The sequence below is a fragment of the Guillardia theta genome, assembly GCF_000315625.1.
Source record: "Guillardia theta CCMP2712 unplaced genomic scaffold GUITHscaffold_25, whole genome shotgun sequence".
NCBI lineage: Eukaryota > Cryptophyceae > Pyrenomonadales > Geminigeraceae > Guillardia > Guillardia theta.
In genome coordinates this window covers 737,905-751,784 of record NW_005434649.1, presented here as the reverse complement: position 1 = coordinate 751,784, position 13,880 = coordinate 737,905, and the positions used below count along the sequence as shown (strand labels likewise).

The 13,880-nt window shown below is 53.3% G+C and overlaps 4 protein-coding genes across 4 annotated transcripts; 1 reads left to right on the top strand and 3 right to left on the bottom strand.

The window, feature by feature from the left end:
• Positions 1-48: 48 nt before the first annotated feature.
• Positions 49-3,682, bottom strand: GUITHDRAFT_106699 (hypothetical protein; the record flags this gene model as incomplete). The annotated part of the gene is made up of 17 exons (XM_005834635.1): positions 49-111; positions 168-215; positions 260-300; positions 361-478; positions 523-660; positions 756-819; positions 870-962; positions 1,012-1,118; positions 1,268-1,378; positions 1,539-1,598; positions 1,677-1,751; positions 1,808-1,859; positions 1,956-2,056; positions 2,105-2,276; positions 2,332-3,368; positions 3,415-3,481; positions 3,531-3,682. 17 exons carry the CDS (start codon positions 3,680-3,682, stop codon positions 49-51), a joined length of 2,499 nt encoding a protein of 832 aa, XP_005834692.1.
• Positions 3,683-4,832: 1,150 nt separating this feature from the next.
• GUITHDRAFT_137452 (hypothetical protein) lies at positions 4,833-7,746 on the top strand (the record flags this gene model as incomplete). The annotated part of the gene is made up of 14 exons (XM_005834634.1): positions 4,833-5,080; positions 5,131-5,220; positions 5,396-5,525; positions 5,569-5,646; positions 5,696-5,788; positions 5,970-6,025; positions 6,076-6,118; positions 6,173-6,250; positions 6,312-6,385; positions 6,596-6,710; positions 6,818-6,931; positions 7,101-7,192; positions 7,377-7,416; positions 7,690-7,746. The coding sequence occupies 14 exons, from the start codon at positions 4,833-4,835 to the stop codon at positions 7,744-7,746; spliced, it is 1,308 nt and encodes a 435-aa protein (XP_005834691.1).
• A 626-nt stretch (positions 7,747-8,372) lies between these two features.
• On the bottom strand, positions 8,373-9,473 carry GUITHDRAFT_137451 (hypothetical protein; the record flags this gene model as incomplete). The annotated part of the gene is made up of 1 exon (XM_005834633.1): positions 8,373-9,473. The coding sequence occupies one exon, from the start codon at positions 9,471-9,473 to the stop codon at positions 8,373-8,375; it is 1,101 nt and encodes a 366-aa protein (XP_005834690.1).
• Positions 9,474-11,297: 1,824 nt separating this feature from the next.
• GUITHDRAFT_106696 (hypothetical protein) lies at positions 11,298-11,989 on the bottom strand (the record flags this gene model as incomplete). The annotated part of the gene is made up of 5 exons (XM_005834632.1): positions 11,298-11,405; positions 11,455-11,532; positions 11,578-11,685; positions 11,732-11,779; positions 11,828-11,989. The coding sequence occupies 5 exons, from the start codon at positions 11,987-11,989 to the stop codon at positions 11,298-11,300; spliced, it is 504 nt and encodes a 167-aa protein (XP_005834689.1).
• Between the last annotated feature and the right edge of the window lie 1,891 nt (positions 11,990-13,880).

Genomic DNA, 13,880 nt, shown 5'->3' with positions numbered 1-13,880 from the left:
ACCTCCTCCTCCTCCTCCTCCTCCTCCTCCTCCTCCTCCTCCTCCTCCTTACTTCTCTGCTGGCTTGGGGGCCTCCTGCTGCATCCCAGTGCCAAACACGTTGCCGACCACCTGAAGGAGGAGGACGAATGAATGTTCCTCGTACCATCCTCCTCCTCTCTCTTCACCTTGCCAAGGGCCCCGAGGATTCCTCCCTTGGATGCACTGGAAGGCTGCTGGGCAGAAGGTCAGCCAATGAGTCAACAAGCTGACAACTCACGTTGCTCTGAGAGAACGAGGGGACGGCAGGCTTGGCCTTGGCTGCTGAACGAGTCAGAGGAGGAAGCAGGAGGAGGAAGGATGACGGTTTCAGCATCTCACCAGCGGCAGCGGCGGCGGCAGCAGCAGCTCGCTCTTTCTCCTGCCTCTCCCTTTCCTGCCTCTCCTTCTCCTGCCTCTCCTTCTCCTGCCTCTCCCTCTCCTGCCTCTCCCTCTCAGCCTGCATGATGGTCAGCGTCTGAGATGCTACTCCTTGCTCCTCACCTGCTCGGCTCGCTCGCGTTCCTGCCTCTTTCTCTCCTCCAGCTCCTGCTGCTCTCTGATAGCCCGCAACTTTCGCTCTTCGTCTTCCTGCGCCCTTCTCTTCGCTGCCTCGAGACGCTCCTGCTGCTGCTGCGCTTCCTGTAATGGAGTTAGTCAACAAACACTCCTCCTCCTCCTCCTCCTCCTCCTCCTCCTCCTCGTGTCCTGCTGCTCCCTCTGTTCTTGATCGTCACCTTCTGGCGCCGCTCAGCTGCGATCCTCTCAGCCTCGATCCTCTTGTTCTCCAGCTCCTTTCGCCTGAGCCAGCAGATGGTCATGACAATGTCAGGCATCCCTCCCGCCCTCACCTCCTCTCCTGCTCCTGCGCCTTCTTCTTGGCTTCTTCCTCGATCCTCGCTCTGTTCTCTGCTGCTCTCTGCTGCCTCTGAGCAGCATCCAGTCTGTCACAGTGTAAGGACCTCCTCCTCCTCCTCCTCCCTCCATCTTCACCTCGCGCTCGCTGCCCGCGGGTCTTCGTTGCTACTCTGGAACGCGTGCATCATGTCTTGCTTGCCCGCGGACTTGATGTGCGCGCTCAGTCGCTCCTCCGTCAGTCGCTGCGAGGAGATAAGCGAGAGGAAACGACTCAAGGCAGATGCAGCTAGGAGGAAGGAGGCAGAAGAGTGGTAGTAGGATGCAGAGGGAGGAGGGGAGAGGAAGAGGAGATAATGCGGAAGGAGGGGAGGGGAGAGGACAGGACGCTGACCTGAGCCTTCACAGCAGGGGAGGAAGACTTGAGCTCGACGTGCTTGAGGACGACCGGCCGCTGCTGCTGTGGCCACGTGATGACCCGGTTGGCCTTCTCTGCGCTGTCCTCCTGCTAACCCCTCAGCCGCTCGAGAGACCAGGAGAGATAGAAGGAGAGAAGGCAGGAGGGGGGGGTGGGGGGGGGGGGTGGGGGGCGAAGGAGGAGGGTCAGGATCAGGAGCAGGAAGAGGAGAGTGGTGGTGGTGAAAGGGATGGGATGGAAGGTATACCACAGGCTTGTTGTTGTTCAAGCTGGCACGAGGGGGCAGGTTGGATGAGTGCGACGGAGTCTGAGAAAGGAGAATCAGATCCAACCATCTCCCCCGCCTCTTCCTCCCTTTTTCTCGTTCCCTCCTCCTCCTCTTCACCTCATAAGAAGTGATTCCCTTCTCGGCGTTGATCCGAGAGATGATAGCACGGAACTGCTGTACACTCTCGTTGACCTGGGGGAGCGACAGTGAGCACCACGAAAGAACTTCCTCCTCCTCCTCCTTCTGACCTGCCCGATGTCTGGTGGGCGTGCAGCCTTCTTAGCAGACGTGCAGAGGGAGCTGTTGAGAGGGAACGTGAGAATAGAAAGATAACGAACAAGTACAAGTGGAAGGCGAGAAACAGAAAGTTGGGGGAGCGGGGGAGGGAGGCCTCACCCCCCAGTCTCCATCGCGCAGAGTCCAGTGTGGGGGTCAGGCTTCTGCTGCTTCGAGGGGGTCGAGTACTTGGTTACCTCGAGAACCACGGGCTTCTTGCCCTGCTCCTCCTGCCGTCAACAACCCCCTCCATCCTCCTCTCAGCTCACCTCCACGGCTTGCTTCTTGCTGGGAGTGCTCTCTGAGTAACCGTTGGAGCTGGAAGACACCTGGTGAGCTGCCCATGCCTGCTTGCAGGCCTCGAGCCTCTGCTGAAGAGCCTGGGCAGAGCTTGATTGCTTGCTCTCCTCCTCCTCCTTCGGTTCCTCGGCCTTCGCCTTGCTGAAACATCGGCAAGTCATGCCCTCGCATCAAGAGCAAGGGGGAGGCTCCTTACCCGTCACTAGTTCGCTTCGTTCCTGACAGCCTGGTTTCCGAACTCCGCTTCTCCTTCTCCTTGGCTTCCGGCTCCTTAGCCACCTCCTCCTCCTTCTCGCTGTTCTTCTGCTCGACTACAGGAGCTGATAGCTCCTCGTCCATTTCGTCGATCTGCAGATCGTCCAGCACAATCGGGTTGTTTGTCTGCTCGTTGGGCACAGAAGAAACCTGCAAGTCCATGCAGTCGTTGTCCTTGTCGTCTTCCGGGTCAATAACGAGTTCCTCGTCTTCCTCCCCTTCCTCGTCCTTCTCCTCAGCGTCTTCCTTCTGTATTGCTTCCTTGTTGCCGTCATCCTTGACCTTACTTTCAACGACTTCCTCCATATGAACGTTCTCGACCTGCTCCTGCTCTTCCTGCTCCATAGCAAGGTTGACGGCTTCGATGCAGATCAGGTCAAACTTGGGGGTCCCAATGCCTGACCCTCTGTCACAAGGCTCTCCGGTGTAGTACGGTCCTCGGACATCCGTCAAGTCAGCATCCCATCTCACGCTCACGCTCCTCTCGTCGGGCTTCAGCGCTCCTCTCCCAGGGATGATCTCGATAGTGCCTGCGAGTCCTCGCGAGGACTTGTGGCTTTTCCCTGACACGTGCCTTACTCGCATCCCCACCCTAGGAATGATGTCCTGGCCCACCAGCACTGTCTCGAACTTGTCCGCCTGCTCAGCCTCCAAGGCACTTGCAAGCTTAGCAACAAGCTCGTCCTTGAGCCCAGTAGTCGGGAGGCCGCGAGCTTGGAGCTCTGCCCTCAGTTGCACAACTTTGAGCTTCGACAGGTCCTTCTTATCAAGCGATGAGAGGTCCTGCCCGTCATTCGCTGACTCCTGCTGTTTGCTCTTTCCTGAGATGGATTTTCCTCTCGACTTTTTCGCGTCCTTCTTCGATGCCTCCTCTTGCTCATTCTCGTTGCTTGACTGGCTCTCCTCAGCTTTGTGCTTCGAGACCTTGAATGGACGTTCAATCTTGCCATTGTCCACGTTCTCTTTGTTGTCTTCGTTCTATGAGCAGTTTAGAACAGAAGATCACACTCCACATATCTCTTACTTGAATCTTCGACGTCGTTCGCTTGGCTTTGCGGTTGGTTGGGGGGCACACAAGCCCAAGGCCGTCCCTGTAGCAACATGAACATACAACACTTTCTCATTTCACGGCAATCTCACTTGCTTTCTTTTGTGTCTGCAATGGTCTTTCTCAACCATTCTTGATGTTCGACAAATTCTTCTTGAAGTTGATCGAGCTTCTCATCACATTTTCCTCTAATCCCCAACAGCACCTTCTCAAGAGCTTTGAGATGTCTGGCTGCTGTTGACATCTTTTGTAGATACAAGCTACGCAGGGAACGCTAAATCACCCTGCCTTTCACCTTTTTTGTCGAACTTGCTGCAAGAAAGCTGAACCTGATAAAGAGAATCAAGTGAGAAACATCGAAACGTAAACTAAACAATGTTGGAAAATTGGAAAGAAACTGACTGGGAGAGTTCAGGTGCTGTTGGAAACAAAAGATGAAAGCTTAGCAGAGATGATAAAGATCAAGATGAAGATAAGAACACCACGAGGAGGAGGAGAAGGACGAGGAGGAGGAAGAAGAAAGAGGTCAGAGTCAGGTGTCAGCGAGCAGGCAACGCCAAGGAGGAGGAGCTCGGGGTAGGAGGGGTCCAATACCCAACAAGTGCACCAAAAACAGGGGGTGGTACCACCGGCGTGCATCAGCCTACACGCGAATTCAAATTTCCAAACGTTAAAAATTGGAAGTACCCTCATCCCCCTCCCTCCCATTGCTGGTGGCCTCATCCCCACTCACTTCATAACCCCCCTCATCCCCTAGAAATTGACCACCTACCCCTCGATCTTAAGTCCTCGCACAATTGTATACCCCCCCATGTATGGCTTATTACCCCACTATTTCTCATGTATGGCCCACAAAATTTGACCCCCACCCCCTCGTCGGCTACGTCCCGCCACTGGCAACTCCATGGCTTTGCTTCCCGTGCCTTGTAGGGGGCAGTAACAAGAACGATGATGCTTCCTGTGAGCTCTTCGACCTCCTCCTTGCTCCTCTCCCTCCCTAATTTCAGCTCCTCCTCTCCCTCCCCGCTCGCAGCTATCCCTCTCTTGTTCTCCTTCCATCCATCCTCTCGCCTTCAAACTCAAAGCTGTTTCCTGCCCCCTTGTGATGTTCCTAGCCTTTCAACATCCCTCGCCTCTCATTTCATCATGTCGACCACCCCTGATTGAATAATATCACTGCCTGTAAGAATTACTATATATCATCTACACGTGTGTCGACCATCACCCTGCTTGACGTTTTCAACAGGAGCCATGAGGAAATCCCTTTTTCAGCGTCTCCTGAGATCGCGATCTGGCAGATGAGGGCATGAAGGCGGGGATTCCACCGTCCTGACAAGCAGCTCGTCATGTCTCATCCTCTTGCGCTTGACTGCTAGTCTAGAAGCGAAGACGGGATGCTGCGGCGAGAGCAGACTATGCCGGAGTATTCTGAGCATGAGATAGAGATGACGAAATCCCCCAACAAGCGTCGCTCCATGGAAGTTACTCGCCAAAATTTCCAGACTGTGTTGAAAATGCAGAAAGGAAATGCGAGCTCTGAAGTTGTTTCACCGACGAAAACCTCTCAGCTCGACCACGTTAGCGAGGACCCATCATCCATGGTTGACAGCAGCTTTGTCGAGATTGTCGACGTCGTCAGAAAGTAAGTTCAGCGTTCTCTCAACGTCAAACATCTGAAAGCACATGATGCAGAGTGACTGCAAAAGATTTCCAACCCGACGAAGAGATTACAATCCTAGAGATCAAGAACGACCTGCAGTCGTGCATGTATCAGATCAGCCGGTGGGACTTGCTAGTGCTATGTCGCACCATGGAGCCGTCTCTCACGGTTGCTGCTCTCTCTCTCTCCCTCGAGACCTTCTGACCCCCCCTCCATCAGCGTTCAGGCTCAAGAGAGAAGCTGCAGGCTCCGTGAGGCGTGCTTGCCGTGTTCCGATGTTTCTGACGTGATCGACAGGCAGCCAAGTCCGGCCGCGCACGTGCGGACCAGAAGGAGTGATTTCTTCGTTTCGTTGGACGAGGACGTGGAAGAAGTCAAGAATCAGAATCAAAGCAACCTCCAGTTTCGAGATCTGCGCTGTCTACAGGTGAAGACGAAGAGTCGGCGAGAGTAAACTGAACGCTGGGTAGGGGATATCCAACTCGGTCTTGATGGTCAGAAGAGGAAGTTTGGTGATCAGTTTGGATGTGATGAGGGCTGTTGTGACAGTGAGTTGCTCATGGCTGCTTTTGTCAAGCTTTGATGTCGTTGGATCAGAGAGGAGCATTGTACATCGTTGTTCAAGATGGTGCGGATGCGGTCCTTCAGCCTTTGCTACCTCGTCTCGAGTCACTGAAAGATATTCCCGAGGTAAACTTGTTGTAATCGACCACACGTGCAAAATTGCAGTTATTTCTCTGCGTCTTTGCGTATCCGATGTGAAATACAAACATCAACATGTATAGATGGTTGTTCTCGTATAACCAGGCGTTGCTGTTTCTCTTTGGTCCTCGAGCGCCTTTCCTGTTTGTAACGAATCTGAAAGTTGCAGGACTATCCTTTTGAGCTACAAGCCCTCGAGGCGATCCTTTACACCGTCTTCAACTGGTGCGCCTGACAAACAAGCTCCCTCACATCCCTCTTGAAGCGTTTCTCAGGCACATTGACAAGGTCAAGAGGTGCCTGAACAAGGCCCACAACGTAAGCTCAATGATAAGATCGAGACGCGTTAAATGAGAGAGAAAATTTCGACAGATCCTGAGCAACATCGACGTCATATTGAACGATGAGATTCTCAATCAATTCGCAGCACTGCAGAGGAGCATAGACAAGGTCAGGACGAGGCGAAGAATTCGTCTGTTGAGGAGTCGATGGGAGGCTGAAAATTCTTCAGGAGCTCAAACACGTGGAGGATGTGGCCAAGGCTGTAGACGAGCCGCAGAGCAACCATTCCCTCATGGCTCAGATGTACCTCTCTTCATCCCTCCCTTCGTTCCTTCGTTCCTCCTCTTTCTCCTTCTCCTCTTTCTCCTCCTCCTCCTCCTCTTTCCCTTGTTCTCTCCCAATTGTGTTGCCCGTTTCCGCTCCTGCTTCTGGATCTTCACTCCTTCCCATGCTCGCTCTTCGATATCCTCCTCGAGCTTTCTTTGTTCTTCCCCTCATGGCACTCCACACAAGGTTTCTAGCTTCTCCCAACGAGCAAGGGAATGCAGAGCTGGTGGAATCGCTGCTGGACGGATACAGCATGGTGTTTGAGATGATGCTCTTGCATCTTCGCAGCCTCGATCGCGATGTGAGCTCCCTGTCCTCCCTCCTTTCCCTCGCCCTTGTGCACCCAACACCCGTTCCCCTCCTCCTCGCTGTCGTCGCTTCCTTTGCAACCAGCTGAATGGTCTGCAGATCGACTCGCTGCAAGACATGGTTCAGCTTCGCCTAAAGATAAGGAGAAATCGCATCATCGTTGCAGACATGCGATTCACCTTCGCCACCACCGTCTTTGCCGCTACTGCGCTGGTATCGTCTTACTTCCCTGTCCTCAGCCAGCGTCTTCTGACCTCCTCCTCGGACTTGTTCTCTCCGATCCCATCCTCTCTGCCCTCATCATCCCACTATCTCTTCTTCTCTTGTCTTGTCTTTTCCCTCCCCTTGCTCGTCTGACTAAGTTTCAAATACTGTTCCTCAGGTCGGGGCTTTCTTTGGGGAGAACTTGAAGTCTGGTCTCGAGCCCTTCCAGCCCGCCAGTCCCTCCATCGCTACCAACGCTGAGTCTCCATGGTCCTCCTCCTCCTCTTCCACACTCTATCCTCCATACTTCTTGGAGCCCTGCCTCCTCCCTCCCTCGCTACGTCCCTCGTCTTCTTTCCAACCTCATCTCTCCCCTCTCCTTTCTGTTAAATCCACCCTTCGGTCTCTAAGTCCTTTGTACCATCTCCTCTCCTCTTCTGCTCACGTTCCGCAGGCCTTGGATGATGGTCACCCTGGGTTCCTGCAGCGCTGCTGTAAGCTGCTCCTCGTGATGCGCTCCTATTTCCTTCTATCAATTTTCCTTCTTCTTGTCTGTTTCTTTCCCACCCCTTCCCACAATCCTCCCTTCTACACAATCCTCCCTTCTCTGATGAACACACTTATCCTTTCTCCTCTGTTCACTCTCATTGTTGCCTCCGTTACTCTCCAGAATCATGTCTTCTCTCTTCTGTTTCTGCCTTGTTTCCTCGTCTTGTTTTCTTTTTTCTCTTGTCTGTTATTCTTCGATTCTTGCTGATTTACTGCAGATCTTGACCATTGGGTCTGTGCTGATCTGCCTGCATTTCTCGGGATTATTCCGCTGAAGTCTCGAAGGATTTTTTCAGTTTTCTTTCTCTACCTTGTTGCCCTCCTTCTCAGTCTTTCACTCTTCTTTCCTCCCTTGCAAGCTTCTTCAACTCTTTCAACCCTATTCGTCATGCTTATTGTCCCTTTCTAGCCATACAAAGTACATCACATCTCACCCCTTGCTCTGAGTCAGAGACCTCACGGGAGCACTCAGTCAGCAGGTCAAGGTGTTTTACTTGAACAGTTAACATGAAAGAGAGGAGCTTTGAAGGGGGAGAGGGTTAAGGGGCTCGGACGGCAGGAAGATAGCTCTGCACGTTTGTTCTCATCAGCAGATGCTATCGCAAACGTCTCTCATTCCACCAGAGCAGGAGAGCGTACAAGATGAGGAGACAGACCATCTGTTTCCTCCCTCTCTTGCTCTTGTCTTGGACCTCTTACCCCATCCGAACCAGGACGATCCCTGCCTCTCCTCCTCGCCCTTACAGGTGCAGGGAGGTACCATGGTCATGCTTCTACTCTTCCTAGCGATCACTCTGCAGGCCAGGAGTCAGAGCAGGGAGGAGGAATCTCAAGAGGAGAGAGGGGGAGGAGGAAGCTCAGCAGGAAGGGGGGGAGGGGAGAGGAGAGGAGGAGGAGCGAGTTACCTGTCATAGTACGCTTCTTCGACGAGGACGTATCGGTCGCTGGCGAACATCTCCTTGAACATGATGTCGTCTGAAGGACAAGAGACTTGCAACGCAAGACCAGAGGAAGGAGACGAGACTTCGCTGATCTGCATGAGCGAAGACAAGCACACGCTACACAAGAGGATCGAGCTCAGCAAGCAAAGGATCACGGAGGAAGTAAAGGAGTTGCGGGTCGGCAGCGTTCCAATCGTAGAGGCAATCCGCTGCTCACTTTCAGCCTTGCCTTCCAGCTTTGTTTCTTCATCGTCCCCCTCTGTGTTGTCACTTTGACTCAGGAGGTTGTTTCGGTCTACAAGGTGGAACTTGTGTTGAGTCTCTACCGACTCTTGGAACGCTTGCTGTGCCTCAGGCTCTGTCTGGACTGAAACATCGACCATGGAAGCCTCGTGAGCTCTCTCGATCTCCTCCATCACGTCGCCCATCACACCCTCTACCTTCCCCAGACATCGCAGCACTTCTCTGATCTGTCTCTGCATCTCATCATGAACCATCGCCGTTCGCGTCGCAAGCCTGTGGACAGCCTCTCCCGCATGAAAGTGAAGTCGAGAGACAACAGAAAGAGTCCCTTCCAAGTGGCGGATGGAGGACTCTATCTCCTCAGCTTCTCGCTGCATCGTATCATCGCGAAGGGGGCGGGGAGGAGAAGAGACCATGTTGAAGTTGATCATCCAGTCCTGCTGCACCTTGTTGGGCTCATCATGGTACAGCAAGGGAGTCTCTTTCTGCGACAGGTCAGACATGTTCACTTGGTCGGCTGGTGAGGCCTGTTTCTTGTCGGGGCTGCCGTGCCTAGAGCTCACTGATACAGTCTCGTCGAGATGATGGCCTGCCCTCTCCTCAACTGCAGACAACCCTCCATCTCCATCCTTGACCTCGCGCTCCGACGCAAACTCGTGCTCCTGCTGCTCCTCTGGGACCCATGTCGCGCGTCCATCTTGCGACTCCCCCCATATCATAGCATGCAGATCTTTGAGCTCGCTGTCCTGCCTTCGGAGCTTCTCCTTCAATTGAGAGATTTCTTCTTCATAGACGAGGACGGAACAGGGCAATGCCATGCCTAAAAGACGATCATCAACAACGAGCGCACAAGCTCCTCCTATCAATGTTTGACTCCTTCTACTCAAGCCGAAAACCTTACTCGGATCCTCTTCCAGATGAAACTATCATCTTTTCCCTCATCTTTCTTGATTCCCTCATCTTTCTTGAATGCCTTCCTTCTTCTTTTTCATCCTCCTCCTAGTCAAGTCAAGTTCTTCCTCTCCCTTCTCCTCTCCCTTCTGCTTCTCCTCCTCTCCCCCCCATTCCGTCCTCCACGTCGTGCAACGTTCAGTTTGACTTCAAATTCTTTAGACGCCGGGTTCGCCTCAGAGAATCCATTATCCCGGGCCCGACCCGGCCCTCGGGCCGCGCACTCAAATCATACGGCTACTAAAGAACACTCGGAGGCTCGGTATCGAGGTCGACATGAAATCTTTTACTCAAAGTAGTAAGAATCCGTGGCAAGAAAGCCTGGCGGGGCCAGATGATAACTGACGAGCCTGATCATACTACCCACGGAGGCCAGCTAGGAAGGCCTTCCTCAGATCGGACAGCGAGAAACAACCCTGATCCTGCCCACTGCTGTCCCCAAAACCTGGCAGTGTTAGGGGCACAAGTTTGTTAGACTTGTACTATGCCCTGAAAGTCACGCAGATATCATGGCACATCGACCTTAGTTGTAACAAGACAGTTTTTGCTCAAGACCGAGTTTAATGCACCCTCAGTGACAAAACCAGAATTGAGGAGCACATGAGAGATAGACTGTATGCTAGGATGTGAAACCCAAGCATCCAGACATGAGAGGACCTTAGCAAGACGGCTAGGAAAGCCCCCTCTTCGTCCCACACGCTACATTGCCGCCTTTAAAACACGTAAGAGTCGTGGTTTACAGGAGAGTATTGTTAACTCGGCGCTATCTGACTGGCCCGGCTGGTATGTGATCCATCAAGACGGCTACCGGGGACTTGACTAAGTGAAGCCGTGTGCGCTACCGTATGATTATACCTGGGCCCGGCTAACAACCGTGACTGAGAACCAGCTACTAGAAAGACTTCCGTTGGAGGGAGCAGCGCAGAGAGCATGAAAAGGTTCCCGTTGATCGTTTCATGTTACTATCAGCCTCATCCTCTACAACCTCAATCCCTCCGGCGCCCTGATCTCGCCTACCGTCGGCCTTGGATGGTTCCTATCGCGATTCACATTGGATTTATCGCAGCAAGTCCGACCACCATCTCCATCGCAGTCTTCTCCTGCCTTGAAAGCCCGCATTGCTCACCAGGTGCCCACAAGGTTCACTTACGATCGATTCTATCTGACGATGACGTCGATGAGGGAAAGGAATCATTCCCTGGGAGCACCTCCCTCATCCTCCTCTGCTCTCCTCTGCTCTCCTCTGCTCTCCAATCCTCCCCTCTCTTCCCCTCTCCTCTGCTTTGCTCTCAAGGTGCTCCTCCTGTAGAGCATCTCCACTTCTCTTCCATGATCAGCAGTTCCCTGTCCTCCTGTTCAATCTTGTTCACAGTTCACCCCATCGCTTCTTTTCCAACTCCACAAGATCTGTGTTGTTGTCAAAGATTGGATTGACGGCGAGCAACGGCTCCGATGCGACTGTAAGATGATTCTATCATTGCCAATTGCATTTCAGAATTCGAAGAGGCAAGATTCACATGAGTCAGTCTTTTACATCAGAAGTTGATGCTCTACCTTCACTAAGGTCGACAGCTTCATGTCGGAACTTGTTCCGCTCTTCAGACCATGGAAGTAGCATCTTCATCCCGCAACCGTGCAGATCATGCATTCATCGCATTGGACCAGAGAGCACGTCACATGAGAGTCAAACATCACAGCAGCTCTTCATACAGAGGTCCTCTCTCCATGAACTGCAGGAGTCTTGACCGATCCAGGAATGCTTGTCTTGTTGGAAGATGTTCGGAGCTACTCACAATGATCTGGAGTGAGTGTAAACAATCAGCTTCAAATTGAAATATGCAGCACTACCTTCGATGAGAATCCGGTATCCACTAGGACAACTGAAGGGAAAACCTCCTGATACGTCCTCAGGACGTTCACCTGGCTCTGTGATCATGGTCAGCGATGACATCAACTCAACAATCTCCTCACCCCAAACAAGTTCTGAACGATGACGCCATGTTCAGCGAGAACTCGTTCTCTGATGATCGTCAGCCCCTCCACAGTCAACATTGAGCAAGGATGTCCAGCGCAAGCGTCCTGCGAGAGATGTTGGCATCCTTGAGCCGCATGGCTACATCGTAACCTGCACGACAACATCATATCTTCCTTGAGCTTCCTTGTAGTCATTCAGCTGGACTAAAAGTCAGATGCAAACTCTCTGACTTCTTCATCCACCAACCCAGCGCCGCCCGTCAGCCACAAAGGTCCTGGTCGACGGGCGCTCAACGACGTTGAACCAGGTGAATGCGATGGGAAAGATGTCTTTCTCAAGGTCAACGATGTCTATCGACGCTGAAGGGAACTGATGCTGCAGGTACGCCGGAATCATACCCCCACCCATCCCAAAGATCAAGATCTTGCGGGGAGGGGAGAAGCTCAGGAGGAGGGTGAGCTGCAAAAGATGTCATGGATGGTTCAGGGCACATCATTCAACCATGGACGCCATGCAGCAGGAGCAGGGGATGGTGAAGATGTTTGGATTTCCAACCTTGCCATTCCAAAGTCATCAAAGGGACAAAACAGGACAAGGCATACACTACCACAGCAGTTGCCTGTCGCACGGACTTGAGGCTGCCAAACTTGAGTGTTCTCACCCCACCTTGATCATACACGAAGATTTGGTTGTTTCCTCCTTCAAGAGGGTCATAGTGCTTGGATAGTTTTCGCACTTCCTGGATTTCCATTCCTTCCCACCAGCAAGTCGTGTCGAACCCGCAATTGTACCGGGTCTTCGCAGCAAACAGAAGGCAAGCAAGCAGGAGCAAAGAGAGTGTTGCCAAGAGCATGAGGGTTGTGGGATGAGCCAGCAGCCTCGTCCTCTGCCGCTTCAGCCGCGCCCACATCACGTGTCGCTCCCGCCATACCCCCGGCGTCATTTCAGGGTTCTGCTGGGTAATTTTATGCGACAGTGCACGCGCCCGCCCCGGAGCCCTTGACTTCGTAGTCACTCGTCAGTGGGTCACGGGGTCACGGGGCCCGGACCCGGCCGGGACTCTAATAACTTAGCCCTTAGTTAGTAACTCAATAATATTCAGGTCGCCGGGCCGCCGGGTGATCGCCGGCCGCCGGGCCGCTGGGCCCGGTAGCCGGAGGGAGCGGCCCGGCATTGACGTCGGACCCATCGGAGCCTGAGGGGGAGGCTCATAACCTATTCATGATCACTTGTCATTTCTGGTCCTGAGGTGAACTCGGCGACAAACCTGGCAAGATGGCATCTGCACCGCCGGGCTGACTGAGGAGGGGAAGGAAGAGGAGGGGGAGGGGGAGGGGGAGAGACAAGAGGAAACCATGACATCAGTGTCTCCTTGCACTTTCATCAGGATATCTTGCCACTAACATGACGGATGGACAAATTCCGTGAGTTGCCATCCACAGAGCGCCAATCAACTGGAATAACGCCTCTATGAACCAGAGCCTCGCCAGGAGAGCTGGCGGGAGTTGGCATTGTGTTGGGACAAGAGCTCAAGGAGGAAGATGATATGGACACTACAGTCGAAGGGCTGATCCGAGGTAGCTTGAATCGTGAGAGTATAGGAGTTCAGACTTTCTCAAGGTGGGTCGGCAAGAAGCAGCAGACTGATCCATGTGTTCGACCTGCTCGTGAAGGTGAGACAAGAGATGACAAGAGGTGCATGGAAGCTTCCGGCTAACAGCAGCAGGTTGACGACGTGGATGTCGGTGGGATGGGTGTGGAAGAGATCTCGTCCATGGTCATGCTTGCTGTCGCTTGTAGCCGTTTAACCCCCTTGGCAGGTTGTCGGGCCCGTCGGAACTTTCGTGCATCTCACGTTCCATCGTCCTTGCGGCACAAGACGGTGAACGCTGCCACTCTCGAAGCTCCTCTGAGTAGCCATGCAGGGGGTCTGAAACGTTTTGGATGCTGGAGGAAGAGGAGGAAACGGAAGACGACTGGTGGGGAGCCTTGGTTTACGAGTCGCAAACAGCAGCACGGAAGGAGTATCGAGTGAAGCTGAGACGAGGAAGACCAGCTCGTTCATGTGCAAGAGACTTTGAAGACGATGAAACGACGAGCAGCGAAGGATCGGAAGGATTGGAAGTAAACGCGAGAGAGGAAAGGAATTCGAACATGGTAGCACGATTAGCTGATGCTGACAGGCGTCAGGACACGACTGAACCCTCAAGCTCCTCCTGTCTTTCAAGCATGAGGCTCTGCTCGCCTTCAGCTCCTGCATGTCATCGTTCACACAGCAGGTGGGCGCTAGCTCTGCTCG